General features: G+C 39.1%; 2 protein-coding genes across 3 annotated transcripts in view; both read left to right on the top strand.

Moving 5' to 3' along the window:
• The window catches only part of LOC110067795 (E3 ubiquitin-protein ligase rnf213-alpha-like), an 82,369-nt gene extending 62,489 nt beyond the window's left edge, over nt 1-19,880 (top strand). For both annotated transcript variants that reach the window (XM_089275437.1, XM_089275436.1), the window contains 30 exons: nt 69-536; nt 1,052-1,215; nt 1,349-1,555; nt 2,523-2,737; nt 2,983-3,076; nt 3,724-3,815; nt 4,211-4,459; nt 4,619-4,730; nt 5,227-5,655; nt 6,118-6,237; nt 6,323-6,430; nt 8,172-8,225; nt 8,585-8,785; nt 9,389-9,488; nt 9,923-9,960; nt 10,064-10,161; nt 10,328-10,481; nt 12,145-12,325; nt 12,702-12,793; nt 12,892-12,949; nt 13,273-13,472; nt 13,750-13,891; nt 14,252-14,335; nt 14,946-15,123; nt 15,797-16,004; nt 16,151-16,225; nt 17,180-17,380; nt 17,757-17,846; nt 18,512-18,681; nt 19,113-19,880. In XM_089275437.1, coding sequence (XP_089131563.1) covers nt 69-536; nt 1,052-1,215; nt 1,349-1,555; nt 2,523-2,737; nt 2,983-3,076; nt 3,724-3,815; nt 4,211-4,459; nt 4,619-4,730; nt 5,227-5,655; nt 6,118-6,237; nt 6,323-6,430; nt 8,172-8,225; nt 8,585-8,785; nt 9,389-9,488; nt 9,923-9,960; nt 10,064-10,161; nt 10,328-10,481; nt 12,145-12,325; nt 12,702-12,793; nt 12,892-12,949; nt 13,273-13,472; nt 13,750-13,891; nt 14,252-14,335; nt 14,946-15,123; nt 15,797-16,004; nt 16,151-16,225; nt 17,180-17,380; nt 17,757-17,846; nt 18,512-18,681; nt 19,113-19,281 — 4,751 coding nt within the window. In that variant the 3' untranslated portion in view covers nt 19,282-19,880. The remainder of the gene's footprint in view (nt 1-68; nt 537-1,051; nt 1,216-1,348; nt 1,556-2,522; nt 2,738-2,982; nt 3,077-3,723; nt 3,816-4,210; nt 4,460-4,618; nt 4,731-5,226; nt 5,656-6,117; nt 6,238-6,322; nt 6,431-8,171; nt 8,226-8,584; nt 8,786-9,388; nt 9,489-9,922; nt 9,961-10,063; nt 10,162-10,327; nt 10,482-12,144; nt 12,326-12,701; nt 12,794-12,891; nt 12,950-13,272; nt 13,473-13,749; nt 13,892-14,251; nt 14,336-14,945; nt 15,124-15,796; nt 16,005-16,150; nt 16,226-17,179; nt 17,381-17,756; nt 17,847-18,511; nt 18,682-19,112) is intronic.
• A 2,463-nt stretch (nt 19,881-22,343) lies between these two features.
• On the top strand, nt 22,344-25,498 carry LOC110067848 (uncharacterized). The gene has a single exon (XM_089275440.1). It carries the CDS (start codon nt 22,751-22,753, stop codon nt 24,284-24,286), a length of 1,536 nt encoding a protein of 511 aa, XP_089131566.1. The 5' UTR covers nt 22,344-22,750; the 3' UTR covers nt 24,287-25,498.
• Nucleotides 25,499-26,024: the final 526 nt, after the last annotated feature.

Raw genomic sequence — 26,024 nt, 5'->3', positions numbered from 1 at the left:
TCAAGTGAGAAAAAATACAAACACTTTTAAGTCTTAATTCATCTTTCTTTGCTGTTATTGTTTTAAAGCTGACGAGACATTTGCTAGCGTTGTGACACAAAGAACGTTTCACCTACTGAAAGAAAGAGAAAAAATAGCATACAATGCACACGAGTGGCTGCACGCAGAGGCTCTATCCGGGACAGGTGTGCAAGAATGGGGCACCTTCAGAAAGGCTCTTTGGAAAAGAGTGTACTCTGCTGTGGTACCCATTCTGGCTGAGATCATCGCGTTGGCAGACAGGGACAGCAATCTGGACTTGATGAGAAATGACGACACTTGGATTTCTAAGCTGTGGTTGAAGATAATGGCTGACCCCAAAATTTCAGAGCTAAGTTATAGTAAGATGATTTCGCCAGTTACTAATTCGGTTCGTGAGCGTGTGCAAGTCCTTGGTTCTGGCGCCGGCGGTCACAAGTTCTTTTGCCGATTTCCATTTTCTTTCCTTATCAAGCAAGGCGTGGAACAGTCGTTGAAAGATGCGTTTGGCGTTTCAGGTACAAATCCAGTTTTGATTATATAATAATCAGTTCTACACAGTGAATTTGTTCTTAGCCGTGTATGTTTTTGTTTTTAATCCTACTGAAATGTTGTCATCTCGTCTTGTTTAAGTTGTGTTGTTTTAACAATGCCTATAGCCACCAATTCCCTTCGACTGAAGTGAAAAGAATTATGGGTGCAGTTTTTCTTTTAACTCTATACTAATAATTAATTATTACAGTGCCAGCTTACAACATACCAGAGCGCTTTGTAGTCGGACTGCAGTAAATGGATGAACTAAAAACCTCTGTTGGTTTTCGAACCAGTAATATTAGTTATCAGTATTAGAAGGAAACTCAAGTTAGATGGAGAGGTTCCATCCTGTTTTATCAGAGCCAGATTCGTGAAGGGTATGGGAGATCTTATAATGGCTTTAGAGCCATGTTGCGCTGACGATAATAAACTAAAAACCTAGCGATAAAACATACTTGTTACTGGAACTAAAGTATTCGGTAATTTGATGTTTCCTCAGCCCAGTCCAGTGCTACTTTGGTGGAATCTTTACGTGGTTTGATCGATAATTCCGAAATTGGGTCTCTTCTTGGGGATCTGCGTCATCAACCCTTCTCAGCACAAGCGTACCTAATGGATTTCGTTCACATGGTTTACAAGCCTTCAAGTGATATGGAATACGAGGTTTTTGTTAACTATTATTTGACACTTTATTCCAGTTGTAATTAACCTTCGTGCTACCGTATTCCGAATTCGTTGTGTGGTAAATAATGACTTAACGTCACAAAAGTGTAAGCTGTTTTCTTTTGTTCTTCAGCTTGTTTACGAAGCCATTCTTTCATCAGCGAGGGAATTGGGTACTCTGGAAGATGAAGAGGGTAATGAGGTGATTGACATACCACTCGTTCATGTGGCACACAGTAGGGTTCAGTTGCGCTTAACGTGTTTTGCCCAACTTGTTCAAGTCCATCCTGGTCTTGTGCCAAGACTGAGAGAAATTCCCCGAGAGAAGGAATCTGAAGTGGTGAGTAGTTGTAACAGTTCTGTGAAGAAGATTATTTTTTCAAGTAAATTGCCCAATTATTTATGTGCCTTGCTAATTTCTGGTAAAGCGTTGTTTTGTCGCCCTTGCAAGGTGATTGGAAATGTTATCATGAGCAAATATTTTGGTTTGTTGTAGCCACTCGTTTCAAAATGCTAGCAAAACACTAACAACACATGCCGATTGCTTCTATTTGCGGAATGGCATGGTGCCTCATTGTTTTCTATAGTGCTGGTCTGTAAAAAATGTCAAAAGCTCTACCCAAACAATGTAATTGGACACTTTGGCATTCAACTTAGTTCTGATTTCGACATTTGAAGTCTCGTTGTGCTGTACCCAGCGGTGGAGCAGTTATCGTATGCTGCTAATAGCATAGTCTGCGTGTAGATGTCTACTATTCTCTTTCATTCACATGGGAAGGTGAATTAAAGAAAATACATTACTTACAAACAATTTCGGACGATTTTTCATTTCGAACAAATAAGTGTCCGAAATTTTTAAGCGTCCGAAATACAGTATAAAACAGTAGTACAGTATAGTAGTAGTACAGTATAAAATACAGTATAAAGCAGCACAGTATAAAACTTTTAAGTAGCTCCAAACATCTTAGTTTCTTTTATGGAGCGAACTTAAGTTGGGAAACGGCTTGATAGAATTTGTCATTTAAAAAACCTTGAGGATGCAGTAAAACAATCATTTTCACCGATGTTGTTTCAGTCTAATTCTTGTTTGGTAGGCGTAGACATTTGCTTAAGCTATGTTTCAGGAAATTGTCCGAATTTTACGTCCGAAATTCGCCCAAAACTAGATAAAAAGTTATTGTCCGAAAATTAAACGTGCGAAATAAATCATACGAAAGTTTAACGTCCAAAATTCTTTTATAAGTAATATAGTACACACGCAGGCTACCCATAACACCGATTACAATCATTGTGTTCTTATGGAACAGATCCTGGACGTTGTTGCATTGCAAGTTTGCCTTGAAGCTCTTAGCCCATCCGCTGAAATTTTGCTGAAGCCGGAATCTAGGCGAGCTTGGTGTGACAAAGTATTGTCCATCAGACCAGCGGTGGAAGACATGATGAGAAAAGAAAGGTTTGGACCCGTTACAGAGATGAGCTCAAACTACGGAGAGAAATCCACAGTATTGCTTGGTCAATGCAGGTAATTTGGCATTTATACAGCCCTGCCGTCGAGGGAGGAATAAGTTTAAATTACTATCACTTTTTAATCGAGGATAAAAGTTGTTTCGTGTTGATTATTTGATTGATTGAGGATTTTTGCTTTTTGGTGTTCCGCTTTTCCTGTCTATTCCTACAAATCTCGGGATTGTAAATTCTTTGGGTATTCATCTGTTTAGTCTAGCTTTCACGGGGTGTTAGATGTTCACTTCATTTTCTGTGTGCTAGATCCATGTGGCAACGAGAAGGAGCTGTCAGACTGTTTGTAGAACACGTGACCTTGTTTGACGAGCAAGATGAGAGTGTGGTCAGACTATGGAAGGTATAAGTTTTGTTATGTGTTAATTAAAGGCAAGCACTCAAACAAACATCGTAAAAAAACGGTCAGTCTAGGTAGATGCTCACAGCGCGCGGAGACACCTTATATTCATTTACCAATCTCAACAACAACAACAACAACAACAAAAGCAACAAACTTATTAAACACGATAAAAATATCAGCAAATGAAATAGGAAATTTACATACTTTATTAACTGTCTCACATATTTTCCATGTGGGAGCTCGAGGTGGTAAACCGTTTGTTGATATGTTTTTTTAAAGAGATTAAAAAAGCTAGCGGCTCTAGCTTCCTCCAGAGGAAAGCTCCACTGTGGTAAAAGGTGCGTTTTAGGTTGTCAGGTGTTGGCCTAGGTTAGGTTAGTTTATGGGCAACGTCGCGGAAGTCAGTACGGATGTCAAAACGATAACTAGTGCAAGCTTGTAGCTTGTTAGTAGTCTAAATACCATACAGCCCTTTTGGCAGAGAGGAGGCCCCAGCCAAGTGAATTGAGAAGAAGTCTTGCTTCTTGACGGGTCATTTGAGGTATTCATATAAGGTTAAACTAAACATAAATGCTCACTTTAATCAGCGAATATCACTTACAAACGAAAATGAACATTGTTAATCGCTTCTTTTCTTGATTGATCAGGCTTTGGGAGATGAAACTGACTTTTCATCGCTGAGATCTCTGCAGACTGTTGAGAAATTTCTAATCAGCCTCAGTGAAGAATTCCAAATGAGGTAAGATAAATAAAACCATTATCACGATAATAAGCCATGCAGAGTTATCTTTATAGTTTTCAACATTTCGAAGTCTTTTTTCTGTTGCGCATGGTGCAATATAACATAGTTTAATCCTTGAAAGCATGAGCATTATTATGCCTCATGGATGTAAAAACCTCGGATCTTACGGTAACTCTTCGCATGGTTTCGAAATTTACGTCACTGCCAAAGGCATATCATAGTGTTTGTTTAAGCCATTACAGCCTAACTTCTTTTGATGGCTATGACCAGACTTTGTATTTATTTATTGTTCACTGGTAAAATGTAGGATAAGGCCTTGATCACAATTTTGCATAAGAGAAACGTTTTATTTCTGAAAGGATAACGGCGCATTTTCTTGATTTTCTTAATAGGGCCGATGAAAGTACCACTTCCGAGTTTCGACGCCGCTGCAACGCCTTTTTTATGGAGCTAGTGTCCATATTTTGTTTTGGTGACTCAGCATCTAAAGACTTGGAACAAGAAGCTATTTCCCTTCTTATGCGTTATGTTATCGGCCGCCAGTCAACTCAAACAAAAGATTTCTCGCCGTTTCCCGACTATGGTATCGACCCCACCCCTGTGGTGCGTTCTTTTCTCCTCCAACAGCTCCTCCGTTCGAGGTAACCACACGTAACTAGTGATATAAGTAAGATATCATGTACTGCATAAGACGTCTGACATCTGCTTTCAAAATATGCAGTTTAGTAGAAGCTAGATTTAGAAAAAGCGTGGTTTAACTAAGTTTTTTTTCCTCTTTGTTTCCACTCCTTGTTTTACAGCACAAAGGTGGTGAAAGAGCATTTGGAAATTTTCTTGCAAGAGGCTCAAGGCTTGAATCCAGAACCCCAGCACATTAAAGAGGTCTGCTTTTTGTACGTGCAGTGTATGGAGGTGAGTTGTAGACGTATGAACCCAGAGAGATAGGAAGGATAATAGCGCTATGTTACCACAAGAAGCTCTTTCTTCGGTGAATTTGGACAGTAATATATCAAACAGGAGGTATCGTGTTTTACAATATTTCCAGACACCGAGAAGAGAGTTGCAAATACGACACGCAGCGGAGTATTTCTGATGAACTTTGAGGTGTTTGAAAGTGTGGTGAAACACTCTCAAGAGTTTGATATATCCCCTCAATCGACTCAAAAACTAAGAAGAAAGCGTGAAAAATCTATACTGAATAAGATCAGGCATCCAAACATCTTCATGATTATGATTTCCTTTGTTTTAACTTGATGAGATCACGTCACTCCAATATTTCGTGAGCTTGTAATTATATTTGATTTTGCATTTTGTTTTCAAAAGTATACTTCTTACTCAGTTAAACCTTGCAGTCAATTCAGTGAAATGTAACTTTATTTTTACTGTAACTTTGTTTTTCTTTTCCCAGGACATTCTAATAAGCCGGTACCAATCCAAAGTGGCCGATTCGAAGTTGACAGTAAAACTCAAATATGCCAAAAAGATTTGCGATGAGGCATTTAAAGCTCTCACAGGCAGTGAAGAAGGTTCGTTTGAGATAGACGCAAACGCACTGGAAGGTGTCGCAAAAGGACGTTACGTCCTATCACTCGTAGCAGACTTCCTTTACAAGTGGTTTATTGAAGGAGATAGTAGCTATACTAAAGACCTTGATGTTGAGAGAGAAGCTGGCTGCCTACTTGGTTCTGCTAGAAAGCTTTGCATGGAAGGATCAAGCACCACGCCCCAGCTCTACCTTCTTAAACAACTTGTCAGACGGCATGGTTTTGACTGCGTTCGGACAATGGGTGGCTGTAAGGAACTAGAGTGGATTCTGCCACCAGAAGCTCGACAGCAGGTAAGCAAATGGGCCACTAAGAATGGCACAAGAATATTGAATTCCGTTTTTTGTGGATATAACAACTCTGTACTTCGCAGTTTTTAGAACGACTCCCATTCAGTATTGTGGGATAGCTCCTATGGAAACATTAGAAGCTGAGGCTAATTTGATTCTTTACAACTTGTGCAATTTCCCCTGATTAGGATCAATTTAAAAGACAAATTGAAGAGTTTGTCTTAGTCTTTTTGAACATGACTCCAACTCAGAATTAACCTGCGATCAGGCGTTTATTTTTTAAGGGAAAGGGATAGGGAGGGAGGTCATGATCGTAGGTTAACTCAGTAATTGGGAACAGTACCTATGGAAGTGCTAGTAGAGTTAAGTCCGTGTCGAAAAATCTAGGACAAAGTATGTAAACGAAAACAATACCGACCATATTTCAGGGATGGACTGCTGATGAACGATGACTTTTGTTTTTAGGAGGATGATGTCATTCAAGACAGGTTTATTGTTCACGAGAAGCACTATCGGGTACTTCGTGAAGGACTAGCAAAAACTGTCATCAGTGGAAATATCCAAGACTTTGTTACTGTTATCACGGTTTGTATTTTATGTGATTCAGATTTGGGTTAAATTTGTAACTACTGACGCAGAAAAAATAGTAATGTATATTTTTTTTGGGTAGGAAACCGAAGAACAAGGTGTCAACATAGACATACTCCTTCTCTTAGCATTGTACCGTGAAATAACTTTGGCAAATGCTTCCCTAGTTCAAAGTCCAAAGTCTGAAGAGGTAAGGAAACGTTCGATATAACTGATAAGGCTACAATACGTCAATTTATTATCCAACTGCAGCGAATACCGTCCAAATAACAGTACAAATATACAGCGATATTGTAGAGTTATTTGTACAGTAGAAAACCTGTTTGCCGTACAGGTCATCGCGCGCACGCAAAACTGTCACACTCTCCCTCTTTCATTGATAAATTTATTGAATACAGCAGTTGGATAATAAATCTCCTATTAGATGTTTTGGTATGTAGTATCGCTGTATATTTTTACTCGTTGTTTGTATTTTGACTCGTCTTACGGGCTCGTCAAAATACGGCACAACTCGTAAAAATATACAGCGATACTACACACCAAAACATCTAATTAGATATATGTAGTAAATGGTTTGAACTCAGGAGTGTCAGTAGTTCGTCTTGTGTGATCGTCCGGGTTAGGACGGTGAGGGTAGTTCTGAAAAGAACTATTGTTGGTGACTGACGTTTCGACAACCTGAACGGAAGTCATCTTCAGAATCAAGTGAATAATGTTTGTCAGTCGATGATGTGTGACTCTGAAGGTGACTTCAGCTCAGGTTGTCGAAACATTAGTCACCAACAACAGTTCGTTTCAGAACTATCGTCACCCGGACGATCACACAAGACGAAATACGTCGATTACTTATAACTTTTGTTGTTGATCTTTGATATCTACCCTTCCGCTTGATGTTCTCTCAACTATGTAACATGTCCTATTTGAAGTTTTATAAACATAAGTGAAGATTTTCTGTTTCGTTGTTGTTTTACTCTTTAAATTCGGTTCATTTAGCTTAGCAGTAAGACACCATTTTGATCATGATTATGTTCTTCAACAGAAGACTATATAACTTTTTTTATGGACTTCTGATTTTCTTAAAGTAGTACTATGACGAAAATCACATCTTTCCTATCGCAGCCATTTTAAAACATAAAAAAGTAGCCTGTTTGAGAAGAAAAATGCTGTTTACTATATTGAAATATCTCTTTTCATTACAGAGATATTCAAGTTTTTAAAATATGCAAATTAGCCCGATGATGACATCATACACTCAACCAAAATTTGATCAAATATGATGAAAAAGAGATCTCAGCCAATTTGTATCAGAAATGTTTGATTCCTTGCAGTAAGATTCTACTAAATGTGCTCCGCAATATGAGCTTAACAATTTGGTTACCGTGGCAACATACAGGGTTCCAGACCTCCCCAATATTAAAGGCATTTCTGACCACCTTTGGCGTTCCATTTTGATATTTGCAAATGGTGCCTCACATGTTTGATCCAGCGAGCATATAAATATATTAGCTCAAGTTTGTGGCCTGGTTTAATGTTTTGTGAGCTGAAAATCACTAACATATTGAAATCAAGTGGGTGGGGACTGGAAAAGAGTGGGTTACCATGGGAACAGAATTTTTTATGGCCGTAGGTGTGTTTCCTCTAGAACTATTAACCTACGAAGTTTCAATGGTCTGCGCTGCAAATTGACCAAGATAGCTCTATTTATATACTTGATGTAAAATTGGGTTGAGTGTATGACGTCATCAATCATCTCATTTGCATATTTTACACATTTTTCAAACTTAAATATCTCTGGAACTAATGCAGATATTTGCAAACGGTAAACAGCGTTTCTATTCTTTCATGGAATTCTATGTGATACACCTAAAATATTAAGGGGGAAAAATTTGATCATAGTACCACTTTAATGTTTATTTACATCTTATGGCCAGGTCAAGGAAAAGCTGGATGATTTCATCAAAGACGGAGAACGTGTTTCTTTAACGGTATGATAAGTAACCTCGTCTACATTGCTCCCTTAGCATTCCTGAAGATAGCTTAATTATGGAATGCTTTAAGATAAGGCGTAGATAAGGACCCCTGTTTCAAACTGGGGGATGGAGCTAGTGATTCGTAATTTATCTTTGTTACTGCACCAGCGATGACTGCCTTTAACTATGTAAGTGTTTTCCGCTTTTAAAATTGCTTCTAAGCAAGAGAACTAGGAATCTACCCTTTTTAGCTCATTTTTTTTCTCAATACATTCAAGTAACTATAACAGGAGCGGCAAACACCGTATTCTAGCCTATGCGTATGACTGTGTTTTGTTTTTTGCCAACTGTTTGTTGATGTTGATTCTCCTAAGGCTCAACCTTTTGCCAGACAACTTCTAGAAAATAGCCAAGGAGGCCAACTTAGGGAACTTCAAGTTTTTCGTGGAAAGAGCCCACAGGAACACACCTTAGCTGAAATTGTCATCCACACGTCAGCAGCCTTACAGTGTGTTGGTTCAGGTTCATTGGCTCAGCCTCTTTATACGCTAATGGCAAATCCATCCACGATGCAGGTAAGTGTAATTACTTAATTGAAATAATTCCCATGTTATTAAGGGCTAGTGGGAGGCGCGGTGGCCTCATGGTTAGTGCGTTCGTCTCCGGATCGAGCGGTCCGGGTTCGAGCCCTGGCCGGGGACATTGTGTTGTGTTCTTGGGCAAGACACTTTACTCTCACAGTGCCTCTCTCCACCCAGGTGTATAAATGGGTACCGGCGAACTTAATGCTGGGGGTAACCCTGCGATGGACTAGCATCCCATCCAGGGGGGAGTAGAAATACTCCTAGTCGCTTCATGCTACAGAAACCGGGATAAGCTCCGGCCTGATGGGCCACTTGGCTCGTATGCAGACTTTACCTTTACCTACCTATTAAGGGCTAACTTAATGTGATATTTGCTGGCTCGTTCATTGACAAACAAAATGCTTAGATGAAGGAAAAGTTAACATTGTACTCGTTAATGGTGTGCCAAATTTCATTGAAAAAAAGCCTGGTCATAGTTGGCGGGTAATAAGTCGAGAGAGGAAATGGAAAGAAAATCAGATTTTCCTGTTAAATTCGCAGCAGCTAAAACTGAGCAAATAAACTTTATTTCTTTTGTCTTTTTGAACCTTGCAGAGTTCATTCCTTCCAACCATGGCCGAGGACAGCTTTCTTGAGTGCATCAATGTCATTGCTGAAACTATGAAAGGAACTGGTTGGGTCGGAGAGTGGTATGGTGAGTGTTTCAGATTTAAACCTTTTTAGCTTTCACCTGTTGTCATTGTGGAGACGACCCGTCCTGTTGATTCTTGTGACTTGACTAAGTTTCTTAACCCGAAGGAAGAAGACGGACCGGACCTGCGAGAGATGATTCTCTTATTTCACTTGTACTTAGATTATCATTAGTAGTAAAATAAAAAAATGTAACTGAAATCCAAGCTAAGGTACTGGTGTAAATTAGCTTCACTTTGACCTTACGCAAATTTTAGTGGACTATATCTGACGTCGCAGAGTTTTTGATTACTTACCTTTTAGTGATTCAAAAAAACACCCCATAACCAACAACTCTGAATACACAGTGTTACAAATTTCGTATTTTACGCAGGCTCTTTAACACTTACAGTTACAGGTGTATCAAAACTTTCCATATTTTCTCGCTTACCTTTTCAGAGTGCGGAAATTGCAGACATCCGTATTTTATTGGGGAGGTTAGTGCTGGTTATTCAGAAACTACACGTGCCTTGTTTTATTTACATAGTTTTGTTCTTTATGATCACTTGTTATTTCAGTTATCGCATTTTTCTGTATTAGTGTCAACAGCCGATGCAGAAGGGCACGTGTCCCGACTGCGGAAAGGTAATGGGAGGAGAGCAGCACAAGTTCCTAGGAGAGTACAAGGTTTCTGACAGGTAACGTGAAACGTTTTTATTCTTAGCAATTCGATAACCAAGAAACTTCTTCTTTCATTTTAAAGTATAACAGAACTAAATTACCTGTATGACCCAATTCAGTAGTTTTTAACTGACTGCCACGTTTAGGAGGATTGTAACATTTTTCTTATTGTTCAATTCCTAGAAAAGACAGAACGAAGACCGGCCACGCGCTGGGAGATGCTGGTTCGAGACCTACTTGTGCTGAGCCGCAGAGAAAGATGTCACCGATAGTGTGCGGTCTCCTGCGAATTATCATGCACTCGGCCATGGTCATGGGAGCATGCAGAGATGCTCCGGTAAGTAGTTTGACATGAGGGGACTTTTTTTCTCTGATGCTAAGATTGAGTTTGGCGAAGGTTGGTTATCGAGGTGTTTTGATGTTTTTGGTTTCAAAAAGTGTGGTTGAAACTACAAAGTCAAGTAACACATCATCATCGTCCTCATGAGCCAAATCCTAAGGTACAAAATTTAGGAGTTTCGTAGCTCAGCAAAATCAGCATCTTTATGCCAAGGGTTGTTTTAGAACCGATGTCTTTAAATTCTCATTTTTTGATCGCGTTGACGGTGGATTTATGAAACGGCCTGCCTGTAGCTATTGGGACAATTGGTCAATTATCATTATTGAATAAGAAATTGAATCAGTTTTACATTAGTAAATTTAACTTTTATAGTTTACTGATCACTTATTGTTGTTGCGATTTGTCTATATACGTATTATATGTCATTTATATCTTATCTCAGGCAGCTTATTTAAAATAAAGAATCTAGAATTCTGAATAAACTGGCCTAATTACTGAAATATCTCCTTTTTATACTTGTAAATATATTTAATTCTTTCTTTTATTTTATTTTGATCATATGTGTAATTGAATTTGAGTAAATAAAGTAAATAAATAAATAAAACCACCAAATACACGAATAAAGACGGCGGGTCTTTTAATATTGCATTTTTGCGCTAATAGAATCTCACAAGAAACACTTATCTGTGAGGAGTATCTCTAGTCTGTGTCGTAAACTTACTATAGTCATCACGTTAGTCATTAAAGCTCAACTGGCTACCTGTCCATTACCGTATAGCTTATAAAATTCGTTTACTGGTCTACAAAGCTCTCAGTGGAGCAGCGCCTTGCTACATCCGTGACTTACTTAATTATTACACCTCTCCACGGACACTAAGATCGTCTTCTCAACACCCTCTGGCGACCCCAATAGCGAGACTTAAGACTTATGGCGAAAGAACGTTTGCTCTGGCGGCACCAAGACTTTGGAACGCGATTCCACTCGAACTAAGATCTAGTTCTTCAATTGACAGTTTTAAAAGACATTTAGAACATATATTTTTAAACAAGCTTTCTAACTCTTTTAATTTTCAGGTGATAAAAATGTTTAAATATCTTAGAGTTTTAACTAAGTTTATTCCTGTTATTATTTTTTATATTATTATTATTATTATTATTATTATTATTATTATTATGATCTTTTTCCCTTTTTTAGCTTATTAATAATATTTAGTGGAAAGCGCCACGGACAATTCGTTGATTTGGCGCTATAAAAATATTTTTAACTCTTTTAATTTTCAGGTGATAAAAATGTTTAAATATCTTAGATTTTTAACTAAGTTTATTCCTGTTATTATTTTTTATGTTATTATTATTATTATTATTATTATTATTATGATCTTTTTCCCTTTTTTAGCTTATTAATAATATTTAGTGGAAAGCGCCATGGACAATTAGTTGATTTGGCGCTATAAAAATATTTTTATTATATATTATTATTATGTGCGTTATCAAGAGAATCAAATCAAATTCCGGCTGATATTTTACATCCATACGTGTTAGTCAAATTCATAATACAAAAAACGTACATAAATTCGAAAAGGGAGTTTGTTTATTTTACCTATGTAATAAAACTACCTGGGGAGTGATACAATAGAAAGTCTATCATCTCTCTTCAAAGGCGACTGCACAGCTTATCAGTCCTCCATGCCAATCACAGTCAGTTGCACAGTATTTATGGGAACATTTGCAACGGGACCTTGATGTCCTTAGCAGGGCACTGGGACGTAGTGTCGATGACGCAGCACTGACAGTTCACCTTGTACTGCAGCGAATGATTTCGTTAAATGGAGGACAAACAGGTACAAACTTATTTTCTTCTGTTAATATTTTGCCACGGTGGTATGAACATATTTCAGCAATATTGAGGAAGATGTGGAGCTCTATCTTTCCTCGTATGTCACTATTGACACCAGTCTCAGTAAATGGGTTAGCTTTACTAAGCTGGACCAACGGTAGCTTCTTACACTGACAATGAGCAACCTGCATTAGATACATTTGGAATGACAGAGTTATTCTTGGGCTATTACGCAAGGTTGAATAAGTCACAACAGTTTATGTTGTTTTACATCGCGCTGGCAAAATATTTTATTTTCTGAATCGCTAGCTCTGTCTGAGTTAATTAATGCATGTGTCCTGGTGCATGTTAATTTATGAATTCCGTTTTTTCCTCTTCAGCAAACCCGCATGACATGCTTCTTCAAAGCCGAGACAGTCGAATGAACTGGGAAACAGATTTCTGTGGTGTGATTGTCGTTCCTGTCATCACGGTATGTTATCAGACCAGGTCATTTGTTTTGCTTCTTTTATACGTTCCTTAAAAGTGATCATTTCTAATACCGTTTATATTCTATGCAAATCGTGTTAGCATCTTGACGAGAATCTACAGAGGACTTCAAGGCTGTTGATGGAAGACGAGAGATTCGGTACGGTACTCCATCTTGTTAACTGTAGTTACAACGTCTTTGAACTCGATTCATTTTATAGGATCAAAAAGTTATAAGTTTTAAATATACATTTGGTAACCTTAAGCTAATTTTACAGTCATAATAGTTTTTAGAAGGGAGAAAGACGTTGTTTGAACTTGAATGTGAAATTGATTAACTGATTGATCGATCGATCGATTGATTGATTGATTGATTGATTTCTTGCTTGTTCGCTCGCTCGATTGATTGGTTATTTGACAATATAGCTTTTTTTACAAAGTTAATTTTGTTTCGTCCCTCTTTCTGCCATCTGTGATCCACAGGAAGTGATCCAGTAGTGCGACAGATGTACGAGTTTGATGCGCACAAAGAGGACTTAACTCAGGGTGTAAAACCCATGTCCAAGGCCCTTTGGAAGTACAGAAGGCAAATCACTGTGGAACATCTGGGAAACTCATTCCAACAGCAAGTTCTTTCTGGTGGAGAACAGCAATGCAAAGTGCTGAATGCTTTCCTTAAACAGGTACCACCAACACTCAGACACTTTCGCCAAGATTTAGCTGTTGTGTCTGCAGGGAGAGGTGCATGGGAGGGCGCATCTATGTTGTTGTTGTCTTGAGCTTTACCTTACGGTTACGACCAAATAAGTGTTCATCTTATTTATCAATTTAAAGAAATAACTTGAATCAACGTCAAGCCAGGTTCCTCTTGCTCCCACTCGTTTGCCTCTGAGTGCGCGAAAGGAGTTCCTCGTTCTTGCAGGATATCGGTAAATACCGTTTGCTCTTTAACAATTACAGGAACACAAGTTGCGTTTCGTCCAGTTTCTTCCTGACCTTGTTCGTCTCCAACGTCTGTTGATGGACAGATTTCACAGACGAATTGATAGAACAGATGCTGAACGCTATACCATCCGGAAATTTCTTCAGGATCTTCCAAGAGGTACATGCAACAGCTATGTTTTTCTTTTTCTCGTAATTTTCGATTGTCTCACAAGTTACTCTGTTACTTTCTGGTGTATTACAAAAACAACTGACATAAGCACCAAAGAATCACAATGAAAAGATGGCACCTACCATTGGCATCTTTCTGGTGGAAAATGAACAATTAAGACTCTTTCATTCAAGGACCGTGAGCAGATGTGAGCAGATGGCCATTGACAAATGACAATCGTGACCAATGACCAAATGACTACCACAGTTAGTCAGGCAACTGTTAGGGGAAAAGTCTATGTTGTAGGAGTAGATTGTGAAGCAGAGACTGACTGGTTATTTGAATGAAATATATCTGTTTTAATTTTAGGATCTGTGAAAGAAGAGTACAGTAAACTGTTCCAGAGTTTTAAGACTGCGTGGAATTCTTGCCGGTCACTTCTTGGCGATCAAGGTAATATAGTTGCCTCACTCACTCACTCATCCTCATCGGGCCCATGAGGACTCTTGAGGCCGGAATATAGCTGCCTAGTTATTAGTTATTTCGAAGTTGCATGAAGCAAAACTCGAGTTATTTTTTAACTTCATTCTTCTCAAACTCATTAATAATTCATCAAGTTTAAACAAAGGAATCCATAACGGTGACGGAGTTTGGAAATCTGATCTTAACTAACATTGATTTTTTACATTTTTATTTCCCCGTTTTCTCCTTAGGTTTAGTTTCGATTGAGAAGATATGTCAAACACTCAAGATAGTGTTTGACCACATTTCCAAACACTTCGAACTCTTCGTCAAAAATACTCCGCTGCGCGTCGTATTTTCAACTCTCTCACGATGTTTGGAAATGTGGTCAAACACGGCATTTCGTGTTTCATATATTACTTCTGAGCAAGATATGGCAAACTCTTTAACTTGAGACCTGGGGACAATCTACTTTCCTAACAATCTTCTTTCATAGCCCTGTTCTGTTTCAATGTAGGGCAATAACTCGGACCTCAATGACGCTAGGGTTTAGTTTGCTCAAGGAAAAGTATATGTTCTTAATTTCACTTTGATCTTCGAGGTCGTCTTTGTGTACCGCAAGGCCTTTGTAATACCACCATGGACAACGACTGCCCAATCGCCATGTTGCTCCCCGGCACCGCAGGGATGGGAGTGTGTTCGACTTCGCTCACCTTCTTCTTAGTTAATACGCATAACGAGTTTCTGGGAGCATATCGTAATGCAACTAACCAAGAATGGTAAGCTATTTGTCCTTTCAATCCCGATGCGATGTTCTGTTTATATCTCCATCGATGCAAATGAATCTTTGAGTATTGGCGTGGGAATGATATGGTCAACTCGACGTCTAGATTTCAAAGATTAACACATCTGACTCGAATCAGGCCTGTTCTGGCCAACCAATCATATCTACACCTTATGAGCGTACCAGAAAACATCCTGTGATATATATTAATCGATCAACATGTCATCGAGATCTCATCATCAAATTAAGTTACGTAAAAATAATGTTTGAAATTTTTCTGAACCGTGTCCTCTCCTTGGAAATTTTTTGCCCTTAAAAGTAATTTCGCAATAATCGCCCCTATCTACAAACTCTGGAATTTAGCAGGATAAAAAAATCGATGGGAATGAGCAGAAACTCATTAAATGCGTGACACTATGCCGATAAATTAAGAAGGGCTAAGCCCGAAACGTTTGGTTAACCAGCAACTATTTAACACTTTAAAGAGCCTTTTGAGCCTCATATTTAATTAAATAAAATCGATAACAGGAAAAGTTCTTAATGTCAATAACATCAGATTACTACAGGCGGGCTTCGGCTCTTATGCTTAAATGAATTACCGCTCGATCCGATGTTTCATAAATGTCTCATTTCGTTCTCTCCACTTTAAAACGTTATCTCGTTTGCAGCGTCCTAGATCGCGTTTCTTCGACGTCGGTGACCATGTCACATCTGATAGCTTATGATCCTGAGAAAGACCTGCTGCCTCTTATCCTGGCACACTGTAACTACTCTCTAGAGGTGGGACAGGAAACTCTAGTTCATTACGATTGGGCAGCATTGGAAAGGCAGCTCATTGACAGATTTCTGAGGGGAAGACCTTTCGTTGAGTTTAAGGTAAGTTGTTAAAGAGATGGCGTGCACTGTCTGTGTTGTTAGGAAATTACTTTTATTAAATGATCCTTTATAAACTCTGCTTTTGTCATTTGAGCTTAACTTCAACTAAGTAAGGGTGAATTTTGTTTTCTTTGTGTTCATTTTAGGACGAACGATTTGCTTTCAGTCGAGACACACGTAACGATGCCGTGTTCGCTTCCCTTAATGAAAAAATTCCTCAGGTGAGAAAACTTTTGAAAACATCAGTGTTTGAAAACGAACCTCCCTCGATTACGGGAGGATTTGTGGAAAGGGAGACGCAAGAAAACGCTCACCGGTGCAATTCTATGTTTGATTCGTTTCAGAACTTAACAACCTCGCTGTATTTTAGTGCACGAGTGATGCCTAATCCTTGACGTTTCAAGAGCTGATAATAATAATAATAATAATAATAATAATAATAATAATAATAATAATAATAATAATAATAATAATAATAATAATAATAACGGCAGTATGGACGGGTATATTTCGCCACGTTTCATGCTGTAACTGAGGTGGTTTCCTGCTGTTTATAATTTGGTTTAAGATGAAAAGGAGAATTCTGATTTGTTCTCTGAGAGGCTTAATTTCACAATTCGGATCGCTAAGTTGGACCGCTCACGAATTACTTTTGGCGAATTCCTTTTTCAAAACTTTCCACTATAGAAAAGATTTTGTGAAGTAGACACCCTTTTTTCTTCACATTTGGCGGACACTTTTTTGAGTTAAACTTTCATGAAAGCGACCTGAAAAGCATAACAGCCATCTAATAAATACTTCATTAGCTGGTGTGACATTCCATTAATTAATGTCACACCTGAATAGCTAAGCGTATTATACAACAAACTTGTATTGTATTGTATTGTATTATATTGTACTGTATTGTACTGTATTGTATTGTTTATTGTCACTGAAAAGCCCCATCAGGGGAGTGTCAATAACCTGTTGTTTTTTTTAAATTTACTTTATTGAGCTTGTTCGGTCCTTATTGGAGAATATCGGTTTTATCTTTTTTTTTTTTTTACCATTTTATGGACTTTGAGTGCCATTAACACGGACCTTAAGCTTGTCCAATAACATTTACTGTATTAGCGCCATATAAATGTATAATAATTATTATTATTAATTATTATTATTATTGTGTTTTTCTACAGGAGCCCATTTCTCGGTTTGTCGAAGGCCAGATTATCGTCGATTTCCGCTCCTCCTTGTCTGATGTCTGTGACGTTCTTTCGTCATTGGATATCGCCATTGGTTTTCTTGCTTCGTCAGGTGGCCAAACCGAGAGACCTTTAAAATGGTACTTACATGAAGTACTTAAGTTACCCAAAGAACGCGGACTCAAGAGCCCAACAGTAAGTACAACGCAGTCCGCTGAAACGAATCAGGTCATTTTCCTTGAGAGAAACGGGACACGGCAAAAATGAAACTTTTGCCGTTCCTTAATTATTTGCCATTTGTACACGAGTAGATCGCTGTGGCGCATTTATTTCTCAGCAGAGTTTTAAAAGAGACATTATGATAAGTAGTTCATTGTGCTACCGTGGTCGGTCTTAATTTAGGAATCTTAATTGTTCTCGTTTTTGTATTGTAGCCCTTGTTGCACGCTTCGCTGTCGTGAACTCTGGTCGTGTGCCATGCCTCAGTAGTGTGGTTGGTTCAAACGAGTTACCATCCCTTTAGCCATCACATCCCTTTAAACATTTAATGTATGTTGCTGTTTTGCTTTAGGCAGAGCAGCACTGCAACCTGACTCACACCTTGGCGTTATGGCGGCTCATGGCCCTAGAGAAAGCGAAAATCAAGTCTAGGAACAATCAGGTTAGACTAAAGTAACCTCATCACATTCTTTCAGCCCTCTGTCTTTCCCTTAAGAAAACCTTGTTACGCGTTAACCCAGACATCTAAGAGGTCTCTTAGCCGGAAGATCGGTCAACTTTACTCTTGCGCTAAACGACATGTATTAAAAGTACCGTTCAACTCTATCAAACTTTGCCCCCGTCTTGGAAGGGTCTTACGTCTTTTCAACACCTTTTAGAGAGAGGAGGGCGCTATTTCTGAAAAGATAAATCGGTCGGCGTATGTAATAATTAATTGATACAAGAGACCTTGTATTAATATCATCGATGTGCGTGTCCACGAAAGAAATAGTCGTGGGTAAATAAGGCTTGCCGTCCTGAGAAGTGGGTTGGTGAGCTTATTAGAGAGGAAGTGAGAGGGGGGCGGCGGGTTGCTTAAGTAAAAGTGAAAGCTGCTTAGGGAATTTATTTTAAGGGGAACGCTAAAGAGAGAGGGATGGGATGCCTAATGGAGCTTTGAACGTATAACCAAACAAAACTTGATCCAAAAAGGCAGGTGTATGGGATTTGCTATGATTTTTGGCTTTCTTGAAGATTTCTTAATTTTCTTTTTTAAGAAGGCAAACAAAAGTGCATTTGGGTGACCTAGACAAACTATAAACCATCACCTTTCCCAAATCTCTTTAGGAGCCATTTGAGCAAATGCCTGACATTTTCAAGGGAAGACTGAGCTCAAGCGACCTGGCGCACCTAAATCGCGTATTGCGAAAAATCGACATGGACTTATTTTTACCACAACTCCTGGAAATGATTCTTCTGAATGTTCAAAAAGATGGTGAAAATATTTCAACCATGAGGTAAGATTGACATTTACGTTTGGTAACAAAGTCCAAAAGTGGCAGAGATGCCAAATTTTCTGGCAGATCTTTGGTTGGAGGTACTAAGAAGTCCAAGGCCGACCTAGTGGTTTGTAGCACCAGTGAACATCCGTATACTGGTGGACTGATACGAAACTAGCTATTACTATAAATCAAAATATTTGATTTGTAAGATGACTGCACAAGAAAGCCATCTATACAGATGCTCTTTGGACACGTCAAGGAATCATTTCTTCCCAACAAAGATCTCGTGAGGAGTCCAGAGAGCGTCTTCCGTTCTTACTCCATGTGATGTTTCAGCACAAGTTTCTTTGTCGTGCAAATTACCACTTCAAAATTTATTTCTTTTGTACGCTAAAATATCAGCTTTTTTGAACAGAATGTAAATGTCTAATGCAATTATCTTCTAGTTTTGCAGAGTACTTGGAACTGTGCTTGGCGGATAAAGGTTTAGAACAAATTCCAGGAACCGAGGACATTCCTGACAATATCCAAATGAAGCACTTGAAAGCTGTCTGGAACTCCGCTGTACAGTTAAGTGACGACTTTCACCAAGAGCGTCTCGCAGCTACTGATTGAGGAGCAGTACTCGAGGTTCAAGAAATTGGAGCAGCGTGTTCTGAGAAATCAGCAAAAAAAAAACTGGTCTTATCGGCCAAAGTCATTTTGCAATCTTATCATAGAGATAAGAGTAGCATTTCTGGCAGTTGTTAGCTTAATAGGTTATAGTATAAGTTGCTGCATTGATACTAAATATGTAGAGCATTTTTCACTTCAGTGCCGAAAGTACAGTAATTCAACACTGACGACACACCCAGAAAATCGCTTTGGCTTGATGTATGCTTAGAGTAAGACCAGATGGCTTATTGTTAGTGTTAGTTACAGTATTGTCGATAGATACAGCGAGATGCAAATGCATCAAGCGCACTTTCTGAGTAAGCCAATGTAATTTTTTTCCTTTTTTCTTGTTTAATTCTTTGACGCAGACAAAATGCTGTATTAAGTTCCATTTTTTGAAGCTCGCGGTGAAAAACATAAGCATAACATTTTATTTCCATTCTTTCTAGCCTTGAATTGTTGTTAATGTTTGAGTATAGCGCTTTCCAATAAAGGATAGAAAAACATGAATTAAACTGACTGTCAGAAAAGTGGCCGTCACTCAATTACTCCTTCCCAAACGGAGTCGTTGTGGTTTCATTTCAGTACTCCAAAGTAAAATTGCATCGAAATGCTGCGGTCGGTTCTGGAAGTGGATTCGTTCGTTCCAATGCGGATGAAAAAGATTGATCCTCCGGTCAGTAACAAGAGAGTCTTCCTTCGTTTACCTTTCTTTGGAAATGTGTTCACACAAAACACAAGAAGCATGGTGCAATTTGCCATGAACGCGCAAGTAAAGGTCACAATGCTCGTTTAAGAGAAAACGAGCATTTCTTTCGCCGTCAAGCTTAGCTCATTCAAGGAAATCTCCTGATGTTGTGTATGTGGACGCGCTCGCGTGCGTGCGCTATGCCTGGTTTGCACTGTCACGCCATCAAAAATAAAAATCGTAACCATTCAGTGCATTAAGTCAAGAAGGTGGGATATGATAGATTATTGATGTATCAACAACCTCGCCGAGATTTAGGTTTGTGTGATTATTCATTCGCGCGTCATTCAGAAAAGTGTTTCACTCAAATTTATAGAGCTTTTTATGGAGACCAAGTCGGGTGCCCTTCGGAGGGCACCAACATGGCCGCCGTAAAGTATCAGAAACATCTGTCATTAAATTTTGCCATCAAAACGAAAAGTTATTACTCTAGAGTTCCGACACATTGCAATTAATACTTCTTCTAGAGCAAGAACTGTTTAGTTAGCAAAAACCTGCGCAATATGTGGTCTTTTGACCTACTCGAGAACCTTATCGGGCCGCCATTTTAATGTCACGCAACGCATAAACTTGGAAATTCAAACGAGCTCTATTACAAAATGAGTGGCCCTGTCTGGCTTAAACGTTGTAAAATCTCAGTAGGATTGGTAATTCCTTATTTTGGAAAATGATGACGTCACATGAAAACCGGCAATTGACGCGAAAATCGAGGAATCTGCAATACTGTAGTGTTATTATTTTTTATTTATTATGAATGTGATAACAGTGAAGAAAATTTGACATAGATGGGCTTATAAACGGAGGGGCTTATATCCGAGAGTCTTATAACCGGAATAAAAAACCGTTTCGAAATGAGCTAAAGCTGCACTTGTTGATCGAAATAGGTTTTTTACTTACTGGTGATTAAGCTTTAAATCATCATAATAAGACAAATTTGTAACAAGGAAAGCTAGAGGGGGGAATTATATCCGGGGGGCTTATAAGCGGGTGTATTGTTTGGTTTACAGGAATATGGACCTTTAACCGAAGGGGCTTAAAAGCGGCAGTTTCGGTAGTATGTTACGCTTAGGTGATAATTAACAATTACTCCACGAGCGCGCGTTGGATATGAGATGGTAAATAGCCAACGAGGCCTGTTGGGCCGAGTTGGCCATAACCAGTCTCGTATCCAACAAGCGCGAATGGAATAATTGTTTTATTAAATTCGGTGCGCTTGTATACTTGGAAAATATAGCTTCATTTTATTGGATTTAATTTTACAAAGCGACCGGTAAAAATGCGGTTGATGCGGTAAAAACAACAACAAGTGGGAATGACATGATATGAGCGCCGTTTGTAAATTTAATTTAATGAAAAATTTGAAAGCGAAGCAAGCGAGTCTGCTGAACGAAAATTACAATCAAGTAGAATTCAAGGAACGTCTATCAAATGAAAGAGATAAAACCTTGGTCAGCGGAGTTTGAAAAGCTTTCATGTTCGAGTCATCGAGAAGAGTAATAATTGTGCACTTGCACATTGCAGCTGTAAAATATTGCGGAAAACGTTGATCGCCATGTGACGCAGACGCTGTTCCAAAAGTATTCTTGACAAGAACTCTTTCAGCGTTCCCTTGCTTTGAAAGCCATGGCATTTCGAGTTGGATGTGTGGAACTAATAATTGGCCAGATTCAGAGTCAGGGACAGAAACTGTCTCTACGTCGGATCCATCTTTAGAATCTCCGAGGCCACCCTGATGGTTTTTCGTGGCTGGTAAAGAACCGGGCAGACTTCGGTTCAGCTCAAAACGCTCAACGTCTTGAGGGGTTTTTCGCAAGGACAAAATTGTTGGCGCTACCTGGCGCTGATTCTCTCGTCCTCGTCTGCCAATAAAGAGACCCAGGTAAAACTAGGTCTTCCTCTGTATCTGTGCGGGATTTTTGCTCTCGGCCGGTCCGAACTCGCTAATGTCGAATAGCGGGAGTTGGTTCGTTTCGAGATGTTCACTAACAGCATATCTTTTTGGCTTTTTAAACAAGACATCAGTCCAAGGGTCGTCGAGCAGGACGAAAGCGACATCACCCGCATCACACGCGTCACATTAGTGATCATAGAAAACACATTGCTGGTTAGGTATCGGCGATTTTTACTTGATTAACATGCCAGCCTAAAGCAATCGGGCATTTTTCGCTCACATCATTGTTAAGAGTATTTTTTCCTTTAGAGAATCAACCATCTACGATATTAAAAATTGGGTTAAAAAGGATGAATTACATCTGCTTCTTGTTTTGACGAAAAGATTTAAGCGAGTACTGGAGATAATGATGACCCCTTCCGTCTAATCTATTTGCTTGAATAAACGGTCGGTATAAACAGAATCGAATTATCTTGGTACCTTTGTTGAGGAGGTATTCGTTTTCAAAGTCTCATAGTTGTCGTCTGTTAATAAGTCTGCAGTTTTCGTGTTTTCCTTTTGGCCTTCGAAAGGCGAATTACTGATTCAGTTCTGTTTGAGCTTCTGGAAGAAACTTCGCAGTCCTAACATAGAGAGCACTGCAAAAAATCAGATGATGTGAAACGCATGGTCGACTCTCGGTGACGATGACACCTGTTAGCATTAACTACCCTGAAAGGTGCCATTACTGTTTCCGAGATTTCATTCATGTTTCAAGAAACCTGTTAGAGAATTAATCATCTACATGTGAAATGCGCCAACAAATGTGGATGTTTTTAGTTCATGTACTTCTATCCAACGCAGCGTTCGCTGGCATCCCGTTATGGCTCGACAAAGATCCTTTTAACATTTGGCAGCACAGACTAGTTTATCGTAATCTTGAGCAACTGAGTGTCACTGAGGAGACTATTGACAGGGCCAGTTATAATTATGGCCAAAACACATTTCGCGTCTGGAAGGTTTTTCATAAAGTGCTGAGAGGAGAGAATATCGGAATGATTGTCATTGGAGGATCGAACTCGGCTGGAGGAGGAATCTCAGATCATAGACAACTTTATCACCAGCTCTTCCTTCATTGGTGGAATAATCTGATTTTACCGCACACTGGTTCCAAACTTACCATTAAAAATTTGTCCCTCGGGGGAACTGGAAGCGACTTCTTCAGCCTATGTTTACAAAACTGTCTAACAAAGACTAAAGAACCCGACATAGTGCTAATCGAACTGTCAGTCAATGATTACGGTTACCTCTGCGGTGAGGCCGCTCAACCGATGGAACAATTAACCCGACGAGTAATGTCGTTCTCGTCAGAGCCATTAGTTGTGTATGTAACGTTGGTCGACTTGATCGAAAAAGTGAAGTGGTGGAAGAGTATTTTAAATCCAAGATGCTACAATCTAGAAGATATTGGACAGCACGAGATTGCCAGATACTATAACGTAACGGTGTTGAGCTGGCGCGATGTTATTTGTCCAATGGATACGATAAAATCAAAGCGGCGTATCGAGATCAAGCCAAGCATGATAAACGCGGATCATATTCACATTGGTGTCAAGAGTCATGCACAAATTGCATTGATGTTGACTCGTTATTTCCAGAAAGAGTTGAAACGGGTGATCTGTCATCCATGGAAGAGTGTAATGAAGACAGCTGAGTCTGTTGAGAAAATACCGCCGCTATTTGTTCAATTTTCTAACCAAACGTTAATTTCAAGGTCGCTTTGCTGGTCACTCATATCGACGAACTGGAGAATGCCAGACGAAAGACAATCACTCGAAGTCAAGATCCTAATGAGAAATGGTTTCCATGAAATTACTCCTCAGAGCACGTGTGCAAAGATGACCCGAACTGACGCAGACAGAAGTGATTCATTTGGTGGTTGGCAATCAAGAAAAGGAGGAAGTTTCATTGAATTTTCATTTACCGCCCCTAAAATGGCGAGGAAAACGGATAAGTGGTCAGTTGGTTTGGTGCTTCGTCATCTTCAAAATGGACAGATCAAAATTTCGCTTGATGAAGACGAAAGCACCACTTTGACCATAACGGGAGAGAACTATGGAAGAATCCTCCTGCAGACGCGTATTTACTTTCTTAGGACGAGGATAACATCCGGAAAATACAAAATGAAAATAGAAACTGAGGGTAGGAAAGGTTTTGAAGTACTCTTAAGTGGAATGGTATTAGGTCCTGCAGGTATGAGAAATATAAAAGGATATAAGCCAGCTAACACGTTACAGAAGGTTTGGTCACGTGAAGATTACAAAGCACTGGTTCTTCAGTCAAAATAATCAGCTTAGTTATGGACTGACACTGTTTAAATGAAGCCATAGTTCATACTTGTCATCAGAGTATACTTCTAAACATTCACTCACATACTTCATTGTATATAAGAATCAATAGTTTTCGTACCCAGCCTGGATATTGTTATTTTTGCCGACTGTAGGCTGAAAATATTCTACTCTACATTCTTAGGTTACAGAGTATCGGTTGTGACCAGGAATTGAACTATCACAAAGAATTATCATTCTAAATTTGCGTTTTGAATAGCAGGGAATCGGTCCTCTTCCATTTCTTTATCAGGTATATAACTTTCTTCCGTTTATCTGCAGCGGTGGAAAAAATAAAGACTAAAAAATAAATGGATGTTACTAAAACTAGTAACGGGGAACCGGGAACGGGAGTTTTTAGAACGAGTGCACAGCGGTAACCCGCCTGAGAATTGAGAATGGCGGACAAAGCAAAAGTTATGTCACTTGTCCTCGATATCCTATTGCGTGTTGCTATTTTTAAATATTGACATGACAGCTCGCCCACAAAGTGAGATAATATGAGAAGACTATGAAGACTTGAAATTCCATTTAAGAACGACTGTGGCCTGACCGATTGGGGTAGTATGTGATAATACCAATTCGATTTTCTCCCCAGGCCATTCATGCTTTGTTTATCCCAGTACCAATGGGACTCTGCTCTAACAAGAACTTGCTGGTCATTTGGGGGCACAGCCGGTAGAAACTCACATTTACAACCGTAACACTTCCTCACAGCTCACCAAATTGTTCCCTTCTCTTTTGCTTTGTCCACAATTCTGAATTCTCAGGCGGGTTACTGCTGTACACTCGTTCCCAGACTCCAGATCCCGGTTCCCAGTTCACCGTTCCTCGTTCCAGTTTTGGTAACATCCTTCTCAAACTAACGTATAATATTTCACCACTCTGTGGAGTGGTGAAATCACGAATAATTCAAGTTCTTCAAGGGTCAGGCGAAACTTTCAAGTCACGGATCACGAAGAATAATTTCTGAAATTCACGTTTTACGGAAAATAAAATCAGCTAATCACGCATCAAGAGATACCCCTGTACGACCCTCAAAATTGTCACATTTGCTACTTCGACGTATTTATATTGAATTTAAACACCACCGTATAATTCAAAAGCTGTCTTGACAAGCTGTAATTGAAAGTTATTTTTGGGGCTTGAATGAAAATACACACATGAAGCGTACACAGTGGCAAGATTATGTCTTATTAAGGTTTCCGTCTGACCATGTTCTACAATTAAAGGGCAAGGCCCTAGCTGACTACCAAGGTCAATACAAAGCGGATGTGAACTGCAAGGGACCAACACCTGTGTTGTGAGTACAGGGTCAGAGCGATCCATTGGACTCTGCGCTTTGTGAGATTGTTTCACAATTTCTGTTATCCCAACTGACGATGGATAGAGGACATTTAAAACATGTATTTTAAAACTGTTTACATCTACGTGAATATATGTATTTATACCATGCCATAGAAAATACAGCCAATCATAAGCAAGAGGAAAGTCGTTGTATAGTCGGCGGTATTCCCCGGGCAAGTGAAAATGTTTGCTTGATTATTAACTTGAAGAATAAAAAAGTAAATTAACCGCCACAGGGAATTCTGTAATTTCTGAAATTTAAGGTCATCACCGACTAATGGTAGTTTTGACCTGTCTGCTGGTTAAAAAAGTTAACTCGTGCCCTACAGGATACTTGTTAAGAGTGTCCATT

The sequence above is a fragment of the Orbicella faveolata genome, unplaced genomic scaffold, assembly GCF_042242905.1.
Source record: "Orbicella faveolata isolate gen_17 unplaced genomic scaffold, um_ofav_v1 contig_36, whole genome shotgun sequence".
Taxonomy (NCBI): domain Eukaryota; kingdom Metazoa; phylum Cnidaria; class Anthozoa; order Scleractinia; family Merulinidae; genus Orbicella; species Orbicella faveolata.
This window is presented reverse-complemented; position numbering and strand designations above follow the sequence as displayed.

Excerpts from the sequence above, each read along its gene's own strand:
- LOC110067848 (XM_089275440.1), top strand. The coding sequence starts at position 22,751 with ATGCGCCAACAAATGTGGATGTTTTTAGTTCATGTACTTCTATCCAAC.